The sequence below is a fragment of the Taeniopygia guttata genome, chromosome W, assembly GCF_048771995.1.
Source record: "Taeniopygia guttata chromosome W, bTaeGut7.mat, whole genome shotgun sequence".
Taxonomy (NCBI): domain Eukaryota; kingdom Metazoa; phylum Chordata; class Aves; order Passeriformes; family Estrildidae; genus Taeniopygia; species Taeniopygia guttata.
The window spans coordinates 32,411,105-32,431,442 of NC_133064.1; the positions used below are offsets into that span (position 1 = coordinate 32,411,105).

Here is a 20,338-nt window from a genome sequence, read left to right on the forward strand (position 1 = left end):
GTTGGGGGTGACCTGCTGGAAAGCAGCTCTGCAGAGAAGGACCTGGGGGTCCTAGTGGACAACAAGCTGTCCATGAGCCAGCAGTGCCCTTGTGGCCAAGAAGGTAAATGGGATCCTGGAGTGCGTTAAGAAGAGCATTGCCAGCAGGTCAAGGGAGGTGGTCCTGCCTCTCTACTCAGCCTTGGTGAGGCACATCTGGAGTGCTGAGTCCCATTCTGGGCTCCTCAGTACAAGAGAGACATGGAGCTCCTGAAGCGGGTCCAGTGGAGGGTGACAAAGATGATTAAGGGACTGGAGCATCTCTCTTATGAGGGAAGGCTGAAGGAGCTGGGCCTGTTCAGCCTTAAGAAGAGACAACTGAGAGGGGCCCTCATCAATGTGTATCTGTATCGGAAGAGAGGATCATCAAGAGGATGAACCAGGCTCTTCTCGGTGGTGCCAAGCAATAGGATGAGAAGCAACGGGCAGAAACTGATGCACAGGAAGTTCCACCTGAACATGAGGAAGAACTTCTTTACTGTGTGGGTGACTGAGCACTGGAACAGATTTCCCAGAGAGGTTGTGGAGTATCCCTCACTGGAGGTATTCAAGAACTGTATGGATGCAATTCTGTGCCATGTGCTCTGGGATAATCCTGCTTGAGCAGGGGGGTTGGACCAGATGATCCACTGCAGTCTCTTCCAACCTCAACCATTCTGTAACTCTGCCCCCCTGCTCTACTCTTCTGAGACCCCACCTGGAGTACTGCATCCAGTTTTAGGGCCCTCAAAATAAGGATGTAGACCTGCTGACGCAAACACAGCGGGGAGCTGATCAGAGGGCTGAAGTACCTCTCCTATGAAGACAGGCTGAGAGAGCTGGGGCTGTTCAGCCTGGAAAATGCTCTGGGGAGATCTTAGAGCAGCCTTCCTGTACCTAAAGGGTGTCTACAAGAAAGCCAGAGTGGGACATTTTACAAGTACATGTAGTGATAAGACAAAGGGGAATGGCTTCAAACCAAAGGAGGGTAGATTTAGATTGGATATTGGGAAAAAATTCTTTACTGTAAGGGTGGTGAGGCACTGGCATAGGCTGCCCAGAGAAGTTGTGGATGTTCCATCCCTGGAAGTATCCAAGGCCAGGCTGGATGGGGTTCTGAGCAACCTGGTCTAGTGGAAGGTATCCCTGTCCATGTGTATTCGGTTTGCATGGCCTAGTTTTGGTAGCGGGAGGGCTACAGGGGTGGCTTCTGTGAAAACCTGCTAAAAGCTTCCCCCATGTCTGGCAGAACCAATCCCTGGCAGCTCCAAAGACGGACGTGCCACTGGTCAAGGCTCGCCCAGTTAGAAATGGTGGCAATGCCTCCGTGATAACATATTTAAGAAGAAAGAAAAGTTATTGCGCAGATGTAATTGCAGCCAGAGAAGAGTGGGGTGAGAATATGTGAGAAGAAAAACTATGGAGACATCAAGGTCAGTGGAGAAGGGAGGGGGGGGGGGAGGGTGCTCCAGGCACGAGAGCTGAGATTCCCCTGCATCCTGTGGGCAAGAATATGGTGAAGCAGGCTGTTCCCCTGCAGCCCAAGGAGATCAGTGGGGATGCAGAGATCCACCCACAGCCTGTGGAGGACACCCATGCTAGAACAGGTGGATGCCTAAGAAGAGGCTGTGACCCTGTGGGGGGGCCCGTGGAGAGAGGAGCCCTTGCTGGAGCAGCCTGTCCTCAGACAACTGCACCCCATGGAAGAGTGATTCAAGCTGTAGCAGTTTCAGGACTGTTGCCCATGGCATGGACTCACGTTACAGCAGTTCACATTTAGCTGTTGCTCGTGAGATGGACTCACATTGGACAAGTTCATGGAGAACTGCCTCCCATAGCGAGGGACCCCACAGTGCAGCAAGGTGAAACGTAAACTTTAAGGCATTTAGAGATTTTGAGGAGCTAAGATTTTAGTTAAAAATAAGCCTTACTAGAGTTAATTAAAATAAGAATAATAAATGAGTAGGCCTTGATGAAGTTAGGAGTTAGTAGTTAACTAATAATTAATTGCTTGTCAGCACAATGTTTAGTTAGCTGGGTTTATAACGAAGAATATAGAAACTGATAAATAGCTTTTAGGAACATAAGACAATTGTGGGCCTCCTCTGTTCTGAAACCAATTGAAGACAAGGAATGGGAGTTCTACCAAGAGTTCATTTGTCATACTTGCATTGAAAAGGTAGAAAGGTCAGAACGAGGAAGACTTCATTTACTTCCTCATTTTGGGACCCCTCCCCATGAAAGGGACCACCGACCCATTTCAAGGGACAAACTACGCATGCTTAATAGCTTTTGGAGTGATTAGCATACGAAGTGGGGAATGGGATGTACCAAAATTATGAATATGTATTTGTATTTTGTGTATTCAATACTTGTATGGATAAAAAGACTCTGTAATCACCTGGAAGGTGCGGTGTGTATTTGGGAGTTATCCCACACGCTGCCCGGCGTCGAATAAACATACACTTTCTAACTTTAAACTGTTAGAGAGTTTTTGTCCGTCACAGTTGGATATCGATACTAGATCAATATCCATATTTTTTTTAATAAATCAAAGGAAACTACTCCTCTCCGTAAACAGTGGAAGAAACCATGGATAATGGACTGACCAAAACCCCCATTCCCTGTCTCCTTGCACTGCTGGGGTAGGAGGTAGAGCTGGAAAGGAAGGAGGGGTGGGGGGAAGGTGGTTTTTTAAGGGTTCATTTTACTTCTCATTGTCCTGCTCTGATTTTGTTAGCAATAAATTCAATTCATACTCTAATTAGAGCCTATTTTGCCCACTATGGTATTTGATGAGTGATCTCTCCTAGTCCTTGTCTCAACTCATGAACCCTTTTTTAAATTTTCTCTCCTCTAGCCAGCTGCAGAGGGGAGTGAGAGAGCAGCTTTGGCAGGTGCCTGGCATTCAGCCAGGGTCAACCCACTACACCATGGCTGGGAGGTTTGGAATGATCTTTGAGGTCCTTTCCAACCCAAATAATTTCGATTTCTGGTGGGTTAAACACAAGAGTCTGCCTGCTCAGTGCCACTGGTGTTTTTAAATGGGCACTGGTTTGAAAAGCATCACAGCTAAATTGCAAAGCCTATGAACTAAGTGCCAGTTCAGATAGTTTTCCAGCACATTTAACCCCAACTTCAGTCTGCCCTGTAAAAGCAAATGAGAACAGCTAGCTCATTATCTAACCTATTTTCTCTGCCTTCCAAAGACAGTCAAGATGTCTGATGTGAGCATTTATCCTTCCAACATGATCAGAGATAGGTGATGATTTTAATGACAGAAGTTAGATTGAAAAGTAGATTCTTTTATTCACAGACAGGCTGTTTCTACAGTGCAACTGAAAGCAGGGATGTATCAAACCCAAACCACCCCAATTCCACAGACCGTTCATGACTTTGTTCCAGTTTCTCCTTTCATAGAAGGCTTCAATTACTTCTCACCTCTATCTATGCTAACACTGCTGCAAACTTTAGAGGCTCTCTGCATGAGAATCTTCATCTACTTTCTAGCATATTAAAGCCATCACATAACAGGATTCTTGGCAGCAGTGCTATTGCTAGTCTCCACTTAAGAGAAGCAGAACTGCTGTTGTTCCTACATGTAGCACAATACCCACCCAAGATGGCCCTGTATATTCAGCTCAGGAAAGCCTGATGCTGCTTCCCAGCACCTCCCTCTCCCCAGGTTCACTAAGATGGAACAGCATGATATTTTCAGTCCATTACACAAAAATTCCATATAAACTTTGCATTTACCCTGGTCACAACCCAAACAGGAATGTGCAGAGGTTCTGAATTTTATTATTGTCCTGGTTCTGGCCAGGACAGGGTACCACCTCATGTCATGCAGGGGGCAGAGGGAGGGGGTCCCTTTCAGTCGGATAGCGTGAAGCGAACAGTTGGGGATAATGTCATGTTCCGTATGGTGAGTACTCACATGTGAATCATTCACCTGTCCTGTACACTGTTATTAATACTGTTCATTTTCTTATCTCATTGCTGTTTCCAGTAAATTTTTCTTATCTCAGTCCATGATCTTTACCTTTTCTGCCTCCAATTCTCCTCTCCATCCTGCCACAGGGGAGGGGAGAGTGAGTGAGCAGCATGTGGTTTGGAGTGTTTCAATGGGAACACTAAATTGGGAAATACCATTCCTAAACCATGACAATCATTATTTTTCAAGCTGACTAGGAAAAAATCTGTTGGAAACCCTTACCTGTACAAGTTCCTGGAGTTCTCTCTTTACATCTTCTAGACCACCAATATCTTCCCAGGTAACTTGTGGCACCTCCACCACAGTCTCCCTAAGAGCAGAAGGGTTGCTCTGGCTCAGAGCCCACTGTCGTTAGAAGAAACAGCATTATATCAATTCTAATATTTTATGTTCACTTGCTTCAGATAAGCAATTAGACATTGCACACAAAAGAAAGAAGGGCACTCCTCCATTACCCTGAAGTCATCCATGGTCACAGCCAGCGAGTTCATCACTTCAGCGTCGATGGTTTCATCTTCTAGGTCTATGAGATCCATCTTCTTTCTGATAGCCTGAAGAGCAGCTTCTGAGCAAAGAGCAGCCAAGTCAGCACCAACATGGCCATGGGTCTCATTTGCCACCTGAAAGCAGAGCATTAACTATGACTCTCAGGAACACAAGCAAGCACTCTGCAAGGGCAATGCATGCTCTGGTCCCTCATTCAGAGGTGCAACAAAACTCTGAAGGACAGAAACATTAGTGCTTTGCTGCAAATTCAAGATAAGTGCTATCACATTTAACAGCCAAAGACACTGCTGTTCTACCTCTTACTTGAGAACAAAGTTGCAGCTGTAATAGATAGTGTGCAGAAAGATAACCCTGGGGACTGCAGTTCTTCATTCAGGACAGAGATTAGATCCATCCAGTATTACTATAATGTTCAACCAGCTCTGTGAGTGCTGTTTCAGGCTTGCTTTATTTTTAAAGAGAATGCCACAACAAACAAACACAGGACAGTGGCAAGGCACTTCCAGACTGGACTGGAACACATTTGTTTCACTTAGCCACCACATTCTTAACTAGCAAGTGAGGATTTTTGGTCACTGGTAATCTAGTTAGAAGGAAGCTCAGAGATCACATATTTGCTCAGTTTCATGCTGTCCTAAACGAGCAGAGGCAAGCTTTCATAATAGCATGCTACTCACCTGTTCCAGATCCACATCATCAGCCAGTTTCATATTTTTTGTGTGAATCTGCAGGATCTCTAGGCGCCCAGTGGCATCTGGGATACCAATATCTACCTCTCTGTCAAAACGACCTGGGGAGTACAAGCACATATTGAGTTGCTGGTTCTGCAAACTAAGGGAGCTACAGTTGATACCTTCCTTTGACACAGGAACATGATGACAAGCCACAAACAATTTCAGAAAATGCCAGAGCTTTGAGTTTCTCTGCAGCATCAATCAGTACAGCAGCAGAGTCAGATCAGAGAAGGCAGAAAGGCTTATAGCCATTTAGGGAAAGTGAAACTACTGCATTAAGTAGAGTTCAGGATTATATAAACACAGAGGATTTCTGTTTTTTTCCAAGCCTAATTTATAGGAAAATATGCTATCCTAACCAACACACCGTGGGACATTTTAATTTATTCCTACCTTTGTGTCCACAAATACAGAGAGATTAAATTTTTCAGAACTTTCACAGCAGTACCCAAGTGCTGAAAAACATTAACTGCCCCAATAGCTGAGGATACAGGAAACTCATGTATTACTGCAATATTAACTAGGGCATGTACATCTATCATTTTCTTCTAGCTATAGCTGTGCATTCAAATGCCTCACTAGACATTTAAGAGGCCATTTTTTCTGCAAATTTGACTTTACCAACTGGTCATACAACAGATGTTAATTTACACTGCAAAGTTTTGAAAACCTGAATCTCAGAAACTACCAGACTTTTCATCAATAAAAGATAAATGAGACAATTCAGAGCCTCCTGCAACCTGAGGCATGAACAACCCTTTAAGTATTTAGTCCTGAAATAGCCTCACCTAACTGATGCAGTGAAAAAATGTGCTACCCTCTAAGTATTTTATTATTTCTACAAGTTCTAATCAAATAAAGCACAAAAGATTATACCAAAAGCTGAAATCTAGAAATTATTTCCAAACAATTGGCTGGAGAGAAGCTTATATAACACATAAGATGCTTAATATTAATTTATACTCAGTCTTTCCAAGGCCCCTGAAGCACAGTCCATAACAAAGTATCTGATACACAAAAAGAGATGGCAATCATGGTTACCAAATCGCCTGAGAGCTGGGTCAATGCTGTTAGGTCTGTTGGTAGCTGCCATAACGATCACATGTGCTCTCTGTTTCAGTCCATCCATAAGAGTCAGCAGCTGAGACACAATGCGGCGTTCCACCTCTCCGTGTGTCTGTGGAGAGACAAAGTAATATTTAGACCAAAAGCTCTAAAACACGGCACAGGAGCTAGTACTGCACCAAAGCAGACAGATAAAACAGACATGAGCTGTTCAGAAACATTGTGAACTACATCAGATTCTTCTGATACCCAAATTCTGACATCCAACTGCTTTCAAGCATTAAGTTAAATACTGCTTTACCCTGTAGCCAAATGCAGAGACTCATGCCAGCTGCTACCAAAAAGGATGCACTCCTTTACCTTCTAAAGGCTTTCTTTACCTTCTCTCTTTTAGGAGCAATGGCATCCAGTTCATCAATGAAGATGATGGCAGGAGCATTCTTCTCTGCTTCTTCAAAGGCTTTCCTCAGGTTGCTCTCAGACTCACCAGCCAGCTTGCTCATGATCTCAGGACCTAAAAAAATAGCAACTGTGGCATCCAGAATAGAGGCAGCTAGCCCCAAAAACATACAGCTGATTTTTTTTTTTTTAGTACAAGGTTCACATGTGTGGGGAGGCTGGAGGCCCCCAGATGGTTTGGATGGATTCAGACGAGAGATCTCTGTTGGTTGCTCTTAGAATATAAGGTTTATTAGGGATGGTGAAAGGTCCCGCCTGGAGCTGCCAGACGCAGCACGTGGCAGGGCCTGAGGTGATGGGGAAGGGGAGAGACAAAGGGAAGAAAGGGTGCTCTAGGAGAGCAGGGACTCCAAGAGGGGGAAAATCCAAGAGAGGGGAAGTTCCAAGAGAGCGTCTGGCCCCCCGGAGACCCCTTATCAAGGGGGCTTCAAGGTGGGCTGGAACAGGACTTGGGCCAATGGGATTACAGACACTTGATGTTTCAGGGGAGGGTTACAGGTGTGGAATGAACCATACATTCTGGGGGGTGAGATGGAAGAGTCCATTTGACTTTTGGACCTATCTGTATGTAAGGGTATTGTCCAGCCAGTAGGGGGCATTGTTTTCATCCTGGCTGTACTATTGTGACTCTTCTGCTAGGCAATCATATTTATCTATCTTTCCCAAAACACATGTATCTATATTTCAAGCCAAAGCAAATACTATCAACCAAGTTCATTAAATTTACATCTGAACAGGCAAGACCAGCATGCAGAATTACTTACTATCAACATTTCAGTGTTTTCAGTTTAACAGAATGCAACGTTTGCCAATGAGGTGCCATTAGCTACCTCTTCCTTTACCCTATTTCACACTTGGTGAGCTTCTCTGTAATGTGCCACCACACACAGTTAATGCTCACAGTGGAATCAATCATATTATATGGTGACAAATTATCAGGGTAGGGAAACAAAAAGCTGTAAGATACCAAAGCTGTCTATAGCATGCATTACACAGGTATGCATTTACCTCTATAAGATTTTACAAATAAGTTCAAAAAAACCCAACTGTTGGGAGGAATGGGTTAAAAAGCAAAACACTGGTGAGTGCTCAAGTGACCTTGCAGCTGGAAACAACCCTTGATAAGCATGTGTGAACAGTAGCCAGTGATCCTCTGGCATGAACTAACAGTGCCCATGTCTGTGCCCGTGTGCCGCTGTGCGGGTATTGCTTCAGGGATCCCTCAGTTAGTGAAGTAATGGAAATAAATTTACTCTGTGTTTTAGCCATGGGTTTATGGTTGCCCTGGCTGCCTGTCTGTATTGACTCACGCACCAACTAACCAACCAACCAAAAACAACAACAAGCCACCACCAAAAAAAAAATACCCCAAAACCCATCTCCTCTCAAAGAATAAATTATAAAAATGTGTAACCACATTAATCCCAGAAGGAAGGGCAGCATTCCTCTGAGATCTCCTACAATTGCTGAACACTAGTGTAGGCTCACAGATTTATTCTGTTTTTACAGATTTTCCATCATGCTGAAGGGAGTGGTAATGAGGAAAAAGTATGCTTCTAAAGGATCCAAGAAAAAGAAACCTGACCCTTGGAATTGCAAGGCTGCCAGCTGACTGAAGCAGGCCAGCTGCAGAGACACTAGTATGAGCAGCTACTAAGAATGCTTCATTACAGCTAACTCACTAATTCATACCAGCTTCATCTACAACACTGCAGCTCCATGCTTGGGACTAACAGAGAATGCTTTACTAACTCTGACAATGTTATTTTTATTATGCAATAGAAATACAAGTGTCTAAAATGCCCGGTTCATTAGCATACAGTAACACCTTCCACATACTTAGAAAGTATATGACAAGGACAACATATGGCTAAAAACAGTCCATTTATATCTGATATCTTGAGATATAAAGCAAGTCACTTCCCTACTGCTGCTCACTGCTATACTGTGCTATATACTTCTTTGCTTTCACCTTCATGGGTCTAAGTGACTGAAATCAGAGAAGAAAAGCATCATTCCTTAAGTACAAATGTTCAGTTATTCCAATACTGAATGTAAAATGGCACAGAAAAGCACTGAGGAAAAGTCACAGTCTGATCCTTACAGGACATAAACCAGTATCCACCTCAACTGCTACAGGTGAAGAGTGATCAACAGGAGGTTCTGTCACTTGTAGCTAAGTCCCAAGGTACTCATAGCTTTCAGGATAGTTCCTCACAATTAATGTTATATGAAACAGAACAGGTCTTGTGCTTTACTTGAGGGAAAAACAAATCCACAGCAGATCAGATTCTTTTCTGAATGGAACATGCTGGCAGCAACAGAAACAAGCGTTCTGCATCCATATTCATAGAATAATCTCACCACTCCCAGCTCTGGCCTCAACAACATATGCGAACACTAAGCCAGACAGATTCCAGGTCCCTGTATTGCAAAGCTGTCTTTCCAATGAGCCAGCTACAAAACAATCAAGCTTAAGGGAAGTGCCACTACAGACACTTCCACACAAATGGCCTCTAAGTGTCCCCAGATGCACACTTCAAAGAGGTAAGAAAGGATGTCAGGGAGACAGCATGGCTCTGCAAGCCCTATTGACACCATTCCTTACCATAAAATGGACAAGTGAACACACAGCAGACCTGGGGCCAAAGCAGTCACAAAACTTACCATTGATCAAGAAGAAGAAAGCCCCTGTTTCATTGGCCACCGCTCGAGCAATCAGTGTTTTACCAGTGCCAGGAGGACCATACAGCAGGATCCCACGTGGAGGCTGAGGACAAAGGCAAGGGATTTAGGTCATATCTGAATGCCTAAGTAGATTCACAGCAAATCTGTAAGCATTTGATAAAGCCAGTCTGAAATTGTGATGCAATCTTATGCAACAGCTGCCATGTCAACATTGCTATCAACACCCTTACTACTTCACACAACAAAAACCTTGCCAGTAACTGGCAGCACTGATTCAAAGCACCCCTTTACTTTGTAAGTTTACAGTACTTTTATCTGTGTCCAAAACACATAAGGAGATACTTTTCTAACACCAGCATTTTAAAAAGTCCCAAACATAAGCAAACCAAACACCCCCCAAAAAAACCCCCAAATTACTTATTCCCCTCCCAATACCTCATGAACCTCTGATATCAAGTCATCTTCAAGGGCAAACCCACTCATCTACCTGGTGCACATGGGGACATACCTTCACCCCTATGGCCTTGAAGAGAGCAGGGTGTCGGAGGGGAAGTTCCACCATTTCTTTGATTTGAGCCAGCTGCTTCCGGCAGCCACCAATGTCATCATAGCCCACTTCATTCAGTGACTCCTCTTCATCCTACCCAGGAGGAAATACATTAAACATCTGAGTTAAAACAGTAGCCCAACAATCCATCCTAGTCTACAGAACCCAGGTTTTTGCTCATTGTCATTTCTTTGATGTCCTGAGATTCTCATTTTCAAGTCTTTCTGATGTCTTCTACAACTGTTTCTTAGCTCTCTCTTCCCAGACATGCAGAGGGAAATTCCTCACTGAAGCCTATCCTCTTGAATGATAGCCTCTGCTGCCAGGGCCCCTACAGACTAGTGCAAAACCAGTTGTGTGACCCTCTGATTTGGCTAGCAAAGATGATAAGACAATGAAGCCCAGCATAAAATATACTTATTCCTTAAACTCTAAGTGGTATTTCTAACTACCTGACATACCCTAGCTACCATACAGTTCTCCAACATAGTGTTTTCTCTTGGGATTGACTCAAATTAACAGAAAATGTTACAATCCAGATGTGCAGATAAGACCACCTGTAACCAACTCTTTCAGTATAGCTCTACAGCATCCATTCATTTGGCTGTCCAAATTGCTACTGGCCTTAGTTATCTGTAACATTAGGCCATGCTAAAATAACACAGCCTGGAATCTCAGAGGGGCTCAGTCCAAGTCCCACAAACTGGAACTACTACACTTCAAGCACGTTGCTCAGGGTCTAGCCCTACCAAGTACTGAAGGTCTCCAGGTCTGAAGGTTCCTGCCCTCTCCAGGCCTTGTTCCAGGGTTTGGAGAAACCTTTTTCCATTGGGAATTTTCCTTGATCCAGATTGTGTTATTGCTTCTAGTCCTGTCCCTGGGTGCAACTCTTGGGAGAGCCTGATTATCCACACCTTCCTATCAGGCAGTTGCCAGTAACCCTGAACCTTTACCTTCCCTTCTTCGTGCTGCATCAACCCACTCCCAGCTGTTCCTCATTCATTCTGACCTCCAGCTCCCTCATCAATTTTGGTGGCCTTGGCTAAACTTGCTCCTATCTCTGTTGTATCCTGAAGAACCCAAACTGGACTCATCTAGTGCCCAGACATGGCCTCACAAGTGTCAAATAGAGGTGATGTTTTTTTTGAAAAGGCAGAGCTAACTACAAACTAAGACTCACCCTGATCTGCAGGCAGTAAAAAGGCACTTACTTTATGAAGCATACAGCCACCTTAGCCCATTTCTGAGATTTCCTACTCTGTAACAGTAAGGTGGCCAAGACCTGACACACAATCCACTCAGGCTGCCTCAAGCTTGGGACACTCAAGGCTATACACCTTTAGGGACTGGGAGGAAAAAAGAAAAAAAAAAATCCATAATTTACATTTCAAATTTCTCACTGAAAAAGTATCAATTGCTTTCTTTTCACATGGCATGAAATTCAGCAACATTGTAAGCCCCTCCCTGCTAGGTATCAAGGGAACTTTGGAATTAAAAGATGAATCTAAGTCCAGCATGAGATATATGGAAGCAGATGCAAAAGAGCTGCTGCCAAAGTATGGCATCTCGTCAGCAAACCTATGCACTGGTGCTATCTCAGCATATGAGGAAGGATACTGGAAGCACATTTCTTTATCTTCAGCAGCAGCTCATCTCCTGAAACCAGAGGTTTTAATCATTACATTCAATACACAAAATGCCAAAACAGGAACTGCAAACACTGCTGCTCTTAAGGAGTGTCACTAAAACAGATTTCAGACAGAGGGGATTCAGTAGAACTGCACAGCAGGATTCTGCTCACCTCTCTTTTGATGGGCTCTCCCTCACAATGGATCACTGTGTCCGGAGCCACTATGCAGTATGGGCTTGGATCTGTCTCCACCACTTTGAACTCCACTGCACGCATCCCTCCACGCACCAAGAAGATGTCACCTATAAAACCCCACATTTCAGTAGCCTGCTACAAAATGTCAACCCTTGTACTACCAGCATCCCCAGAGGACAACGAAGTGGGTTACACAGGTATACACTGCTGGCATTTTTAACACTACTCTGCATTTTAACTTCAAGAGCTGCATGTACTGTGACCACTCGAGCACCATCAAATTTCGAGAAACAAACAGCAAACAATAGAAAAATAATATTCTGCCTAAATACAAAACATAAAGGCAAAGAATCATGTTTCTTTTCCACTCAGTTTCAATTTAACATTTATAAAAATGGCAAAAAGCCTTGATTTCATCTTAATTAATTTTGAAGTTATTATAACTAGACTGGTTGTCTCCAAAAACAGATTAATATATGATACTGCACTATGAATCCTAGGTAAACTGGACTACAGAAGCTGGATAAATTCAACTTGTGTATATATTGTATTAGGACCTATTTGTTCCAGCAGAAGTGCTACTAGCACAACTCTAAACGTATATTTGTTTTTTATGCACTTTCCCAGTTAGTAATGAAATTACTTTGGAAAAAGTGCATTTAGTCAGGGTGCCAGCTAGTATATCTAACCCACTGATTAATACGTGGGCAACTCCCCAATCCCATCAAGTGGTAGCAACACAGGAGAAAAATCTCATTAAACTGACTTTGACCTAAGCCTTTTCTGATGTCCTCCCATCCCATGTAGCAAAAATCCACAGGAGAATGTCCTGATGTCATCTGGGATAAGAGTTCATTTTCTACTGAGTAGCTGGTACAGTACTGTGTTTTGGATTCAGTATGAGAATAATGCTGATAACACTGATGTTTTGGTTGTTGCTGAGCAGTGCTTACCCTGAGACAAGGGCTTTTCAGTGTCTCATGCTTTGCCAGTGAGGAGCTGCACAAAAGAAACCAGGAGGGAGCATAGCTGGGACAGTTGATCTGAGCTGGCCAAAGGGATATTCCACACTATAGAATGTCATGCCCAGTATGTTAACTGGGGGGAATTGCCCACGAGCCACATATTGCATCTTGAGGACGAGCTGGGCATCAGTCAGTGGGTGGTAAGCAATTGTATTGTGCATCACTTGTATCTCTTGGGTTTTATTCCTCCCTCCCTCTCTCTGTCCAATTATTATTAGTATTATTATAATATTATTAAATTGTTCTTATCTCAACCCATGAGTTTTACTTTTTTTCCAATCCTCCTCCCCACTGGGAAGAAGGGAGGAGGTGTGAGCGAGCAGCTGCATGGTACTTAGTTGCTGGCTGGGATTAAAACATGACAGAGAACTATCAAGCTGCTCTACCAGCCAGCAACAGAGATCACTCTTTCGTCTGAAGTTTAGGAAAAAATTAAATCCACAACAGCAAAATCTTACTCTACAGTTGTCAGTCTAATGCTCCATGAAGATCTGTGCAAGCTTCCAGAAATTCTGTTTATTTGGTATCAGGACTAGCTCGCATTCACTGCCATCGGGACTTCAATAACAGGTGCTATTACCTTTCCTGATGGGTCTGTAAGCTTCCAGGAAATATGGCTTGAGATAGACCTCAAACAGATTCCCTGTGATCCCTTCTACTGTGTCATCAATTGGTAACACATGGATACGTTTGCCATATTTCACATCTGGGCAAGGCTGGATGCTGCAACAGAAGAAAACTCCAGTTAACCATATCATGCTGGACTTAAACCCAAGTTTGGGAAAAGCAGTGATGTCCCTTCTCAGGCCAGTATAAATGCCAGAAAGGACCCTCCAAAGTTCTATGGAGACTTCCCACATGCATAAGAATGCTGACAAGGCAAAAATCATGCCCATCAAAGAGCTAGTCTTTTCAACATGTGCTTTCCATCACTCCTCTCAGCCCTATCCAAAACTGCTGAAGGGTTTTGTACTATCTCCCCGCCCAGCCCTGCTCTTCTGTAGCTCCCTTTTGCTGTCCCCAAGATACATTCAGAAGTTACTAATGCAGCCTCAAAACCTGTAAGAGTCATGAGCTAACTTTTGTTTCAACACATGCTCCTGCATCTGGGTCATGGCAATCCCAAGCACAAGTACAGGCTGGGTGGAGAATGGATGCCCTGCTGAGAAGGACTTAGGAATGTTGGTGGACAAGAAGCTTGATATTACTTGGTCATGTGCACTTGCATCCCAGAAACCAACTGTGTCTTGGACTGCATCTAAAGCAGCGTGGTCAGCAGGTCAAGGGAGGGGATTCTCCCTCTCTGCTCTTGTGAGACCCCACCTGAAATATGGTGTCCAGCTCTGCCCCCCCCCCCCCCCCCCGCAACATAAGGAGGTCATGGACCAGTTGGAGCAAGCCCAGAGGAGGCCACAAAGATGACAAGAGGGCTGGAGCCCCTCTCCTATGAAGAGAGGTTGAGAAAGTTGAGGCTGTTCAGCCTGGAGAAGAGAAGGCTCCAGCAAGACCTTATAGCACCTTACGGTACCTAAAGGGAACCTACAGGAAGGCTGGAGGGACTTTTTACAAAGGCATGCAGTGACAGGACAAAGAGGAATGTCTTCAAATGGAGAGAGAGATGGTTTACATTGGATAATAGGAAGAAATTCTTTACTGTGAAGGTAGTGAGGCCCTGGCACAGATTGCCCCATCCTGGAAGCGTTCAAGGCCAGACTGGATAGGGCTCTGAGCAGCCTGGTCTACTGGAAGGTGTCCCCGCCCACGGCAGGAGGGTTGGAACTAGATGATCTTTGAGGTCCCTTCCAACACAAACCATTCTGTGATTCCATGAGCTACTGCTGAACTAACTGCAAGGGAAAGGGAGATGAGAGGAAATCTTTGTTCCTTCCTCTCTTCCTCATAACTTAGAATAGAGATCCTGTTGTTGATAAACCTGATTTTGAACAAAGGCTCTCAGTACCAACCAGGGATAGCTAGGTGTCTGTCAATCCCTTTTTGTGGAAATTAACGCTTAGGTTAAAGTCTGAAGGCCCCTTTCCCCTTTTTAAATAAAAATTTCAGCTATTATCTTACAATGTAGGCCAACAGCCTACTGTAGCAATAAATCAGAGCATCAAGCTGTGGCAGAGGCAGAAAGCTCAAACTGGCTTTGCCAGCTAAAAAAAGCCTATGGACAACTGCAGCTGAGCACACAAGTGTCATATGTTAGTTTGTTAGAGACTATTAGAAGATTCTTTAACTAGATGCTTTACAGCGAGGATATAGCAGAAAAGTAAATGAAAAGACAGACTGACCCACAGAAGGAAAACAGCTGGCAGACTACAAGCAGAAAGCAATTAGTGCATGAATCTGGATTTTGGCAGAAACCAAGCCAAAGAAATTAACACAATAAGTACTTAAAGATCAGCAAGAAAAACTTTGAGGGCAAAAGATGTGAAAATTCTCTGACCCTTGCAAATGAAGCCAAGACAATCAGTAACACATCTGAAAGGCTGAGAACTATTACAGACAGTCCAAGCAGAGAAGGGGATAGCACCAGCTGAACTGTCACACTAGAAATTACTCCAACAGTAACCTCATATAAAGTAAGGATTCACCTTTATTTTAAATCCACAGACTAGCTCAAAACACTGTTCCAACTACAGTCATGTTTAAAATTTGCATTTTCTAATGGTAGAGAGATGGGTGGAACAGACTCGTCCCTCTCCTCTACAGTTAATATGAAACACATTTTTATTTAAAGATTATTTCATTTATCACCCCAGGAAAGTCTAGCATCAGCAATCAAGTTCCAATTTTCACAGAACATGCACAATATTCCAGATTAGAAGAATGCTCAGGAGAAATAACTGTCTGCTCTCACATATCTAAACCTGAAAATTAGCATTTTTATGTTTAAGAAATGCTGAGATATTCTTTTTTTCCACTCCCATCATAGAATGGAACCTGCCTCCTGTAAGCCAAAATGTATCCTTCAATGCTTTCCCACTACCTTCTGCAAGCATTGTACAAAATTCCTGCAACACCTCAAGCATTCCTAATTTTTAAATTATTTTATAACAAAAATTTATATACAAACAACCTTCAGGGATTTTTAATATGGATATTTGACTGCTTCAAGTTTTAACTTCTGTTTGTTATAGTGCAGCTCAGTGCTTGAGCTAGCCATACTATAAGATCAATTACTATGTTGCTTACTACTTTTCAGTTATCTTGCGAATATAAAAAATTTAGATGGAAAAAACCTTGTGAATTCATTTGACAATGTAAATTTGGGAAGAATACTATGACAACAGTGGGGTAATTCAATTACTTAATGACAGGACCAGGGCTTGTGAAGGTCCTGAAGAGTCTTCAAGAATCTTAGTATTAATCTGAATATGCATACAGCCAGAAAGACATGCAAAAGTAAACTGAGATCCCTGATGTAAGACACACTTAAAAACATTTCTGTGACCTCCTCCAGAAGATGCAAGAATACTTCCTGCAGAACCTGCTACGGACCAAAACAATTCAAAGCCAGGGCACAAATTATTTAGGCAACCCAGGGATACACAACAGTTAACAAACTAGTCCTCACCTGATGACATCACCCAGGCGCACTCTCAAGTTGTTTCGAACAACCCTATTCATACGAATCTTCTCATCTGAGCAGGTATCATCTGACAGAACAATGCAGACTGCTTCTCTCCTCTTCTTTCCTTTTAGCAGGACAGTGTCTCCTCTAAACAGCTGCAGTTCATCCATTTTTGCCTGTAACCAATAACAGCATTAGAACAAACTTTTGACAAAACAATTGAAGGAAGCAGTTAGTGACCTGCTGAGCCCCTTACACCCTCACAGGTCTATGGAGCCAGATGAGATTCACCTGAAAGTACTGATGGAGCTGGTAGAAGAGCTCCACTAAGCTACTCACCATCATTTATCAGCAATCCTGGTTAACAGGGGAGGTCCTAAAGGACTGGAGGTTGGCCAATGGGATACCCATCTGCAAGAAGGGTTGTAAGGAGGATCTGGGGAACTACAGGCCTGTCAGCCTGACCTCAGTGCCCAGCAAGATTATGGAACAGATCATCTTGAGTGCAATCACACAGCAGATACAGGACAACCAAAGGATCAGGCCCAACCAGCATGGATTTAGGAGGGGCAGGTCCTGCATAACCAACCTGAGCTCCTTTTCTGACCAGGTGACCTGCCTAGTGGATGAGGGAAAGGCTGTGGATGTTATCTACCTGGACTTCAGTAAAGCCTTTAACACTGTCTCCCATGGCATTCTCCTGCAGAATGCTGCAGTCCACAGCTTGGACAGGTGCACTCTGCTGGATTAAGAAGTGGCTGGATGGTGTGGCCCAGAGCATGGTGGTGAATGGTGCTGCATCCAGTTGGCAGCCAGTCACCAGTGGTGTCCCTCAGGGATCAGTGTTGGGCCCAGTCCCGTTTAATATCTTTATTGATAATCTGGATGGGGAGATCAACTGCACCCTCAGTTAGTTCTCAGATGACATTAACTTGGGTGTGAACATGTATCTGCTGGAGGGTAGGAAGGCTCTACAGAGGGATCTGGACAGGCTGGATTGATGGCTGAGGCGAATGGTATGAGGTTCAACAATGCCAAGTGCCAGGTCCTGCACTTGGGTCATGACAACCCCATGCAGTGTTACAGGCTTGGGGAAGAGTAGCTGGAAAGTGGACCAGTGGAAAGGGACCTGAGGGTGCTGGTTGACAGCAGCTGAACACAAGCCAGCGTGTGACCAGGTGGCCAAGAAGACCAATGGCATCCTGGCTTGTATCAGAAATAGTGTGGCCAGCAGGCTGAGGGAAGTGATTGTTCCCCTGTACTTAGCACTGGTGAGGCCACACCTCTAGTACTGTGTCCAGTCTTGGGCCCTTCACAAGAAGGACGTTGAGATGCTGGAGCATGTCCAGAGAAGGGCAACAAGGCTGGTGAAGGGTCTAGAGAGTCAGTGATATGAGGAGTGGCTGAGGGAGCTGGGGTTGTTTAGCCTGGAGAAAAGGAGGCTCAGAGGAGACCTTATGACTCTCTACAACTCCCTGAAAGGAGGTTTTAGTCAGGTGGGGGTTGGCCTCTTCTCTCAGGCAACAGGGTAAGAGGAAAGGGCCTCAAGCTGCACCAGGGGAGGTTCAGGTTGGACATCAGGAAGAATTTCTTCATGGAAAGGGTTGTTAAGCATTTGAACAGACTGCCCAGGGAAGTGATGGAGTCACTATCCCTGAAAGTGTTTAAGAAACAACTGGACATGGCACTTAGTGCTATGGTTTGGTTGACACAGTGCTGTTTCATCAAAGGTTGGACTCGGTGATCTTGGAGGTCTTTTCCAACCTTAATCATTCTATGAAATCAAGCATTTGAAGGAGAGTGAGTTGACTTTGAAGGATTACATCTTAGAAGCAATATACTAGATCTACAAAGACAGGGGTTTTCACTACACTAGTCAAGATCTAATCCTAAAGCCAGACTAAGGGCATGAGCTCAAGTGAATCCTAAAAACTAGAATCAGAATGTATGTTATCATTTATTAAGAATTATTATATATGATTTTTTATTTAACCCACCTGCCTCACTTGTAACTGCTGCAGCTTCTGACAGAAATACTTAGATTCATGATGCAAAATTAGATTTCAAGTTAAAAGACAACAACAGCTGCAGGCGACCTGAGCCTTGTCCTGCAGGGTAGCCTGCTGCTGACTAGACCACAGGTGCCTGGATAACATAATAAAGTCTCCACCAAAAGACAGGAGGACTCTTGAGCCACTGTAATCCACGTGGGTTTATTGAGGAGAATGAAGATGAAGGAGACGGGAGCGAGGAGACACCTGCACACAGGGGAAGCAGGCTGCAAGAGTGACTGGGGAAGGAGGGGCTAGAGTATATAACTGGGAAAGGCAAGGGGGTGGCTGGGGTACAAACAGTTCAATGGGAAGGGAGTGTAAGGGGGGAGCAGGGAGAGAGTGGCATAAACTGGACCAATGAGAACAAGGGGAAGGAGTGGTTAACTCGAGAGAACTAATGGGGAAACAGAGAACATAGAACTTTCTAGAACTAAAGGATGGTACAAACAGTGATGAGCATAAACTGGGGAGGATGCGACATATGATGGGCATATCTCCATTTACATGGGGAAGGTGGGAATCCAGGGGCAATACTTTTCCTTATACCACTGTGGTTTCCCATGGTATTCCTGGAGAATCCTCCCCTGGACCGCCTCCCACAAACAGCTTGCAAATTGTCAGAGTAAATGCTTTGCTTTTATAGGTGACTCACCTGGGACAGTGACACAACACTGTTGTCTTCATTGATGGCTTCATCAACAATTAACCGATTAGGCCTGTTCTTCTGCTTCAGAATAGCAGTTGATAAGTCATCGGCTTTAGAGCTGGGAGAGAAAACAGAAGTTAAGGAGTCAAAGTGATATTGCTCCCCCTTTCACACCCACCCCTGTTTTGTTCTCCATTTTCTACAGGTTTCTTTGTTGTCTTGTCTTTTAGAAACTATACTTGTTTGCAAGTGTCCTGGTTTTGTCTGGGATAAGAATTTATTTTCTTCTCAGTAGGCTGTACAGTGCTGTGTTTTGGATTCAGTATGAGAATAATGCTGATAATACACGGATGTTTTGGTTGTTGCTGAGCAGTGCTTACCCTGAGACAAGGGCTTTTCCAGTGTCTCATGCTCTGCCAGCGAGGAGCTGCACAAAAGAAACCAGGAGAGAGCATAGCTGGGACAGTTGATCTGAACTGGCCAAAGGGATATTCCACACCATAGAATGTCATGCCCAGTATATAAACTGGGGGGAGGTACCTAGAAGAGGAGCCAATCTGAGTTTGGGAAGGGGGTCTGGCATCAGTCAATTTACTACTGAAATGGATACAAGCTATGAAGCTATCTATAAAAAGAAGTGGTCAGTGAGATGCTGCTGACTCTAAGATGCTTTTCCTAAAAGAATTGGTCAGACTCATCTGAAATCACATATAACTGCTGCCACAGAAACAAAAGTTCAAGTCTATTTAGTGTCAAATCCCAGATAAATAGGGGAATTAAAGGACAATGCTGTAGCTCTCCTGACAGGAAGAGTTGTAAGAGTTTAGCCTGTCAAAGCCTATTAGTTAAATCTAGCAAGCCAGTAGAAATATTCAAGTGCTCATGAAAAATGGGATTTACTTTTTTTTGAAGATATAAGCACATTTTGATAATACCTTCACAGAACTCACTGCAGCTCTAGCCTACTACACCATAAGATATGTGACATAATTTGTTTGCCTTGACAAAATTGATCACACCAAACAACAAAGAAATGCAAGAAAGGCAGATTAATTTTACTTCAAAATCTAATATAGCAAATAGTTCATTTTACAAAATAAACATGAACTTAAACCAACTGATTCCTAAGGAGCTCTTAGAAGTTGTATATTAGCCAGCCACAATAGCAGCAGATTACTGTAACTTGCCTTGGTGGGCAT

The 20,338-nt window shown here is 43.8% G+C and overlaps 1 protein-coding gene across 1 annotated transcript in view; it reads right to left on the bottom strand.

Annotated features, from left to right (window-relative positions):
* LOC116806862 (transitional endoplasmic reticulum ATPase) overlaps positions 1-20,338 on the bottom strand; it is a 69,875-nt gene that overhangs the window by 46,168 nt on the left and 3,369 nt on the right. Inside the window, exons 2-12 of the mRNA XM_032744625.3 lie at positions 19,146-19,257; positions 16,443-16,615; positions 13,443-13,585; positions 11,814-11,944; positions 9,974-10,105; positions 9,445-9,547; positions 6,699-6,832; positions 6,295-6,430; positions 5,197-5,309; positions 4,468-4,632; positions 4,235-4,357 (exon numbers count right to left, since the gene is read on the bottom strand). Of these exons, the coding sequence (XP_032600516.1) occupies positions 4,235-4,357; positions 4,468-4,632; positions 5,197-5,309; positions 6,295-6,430; positions 6,699-6,832; positions 9,445-9,547; positions 9,974-10,105; positions 11,814-11,944; positions 13,443-13,585; positions 16,443-16,615; positions 19,146-19,257 (1,465 nt within the window). The remainder of the gene's footprint in view (positions 1-4,234; positions 4,358-4,467; positions 4,633-5,196; positions 5,310-6,294; positions 6,431-6,698; positions 6,833-9,444; positions 9,548-9,973; positions 10,106-11,813; positions 11,945-13,442; positions 13,586-16,442; positions 16,616-19,145; positions 19,258-20,338) is intronic.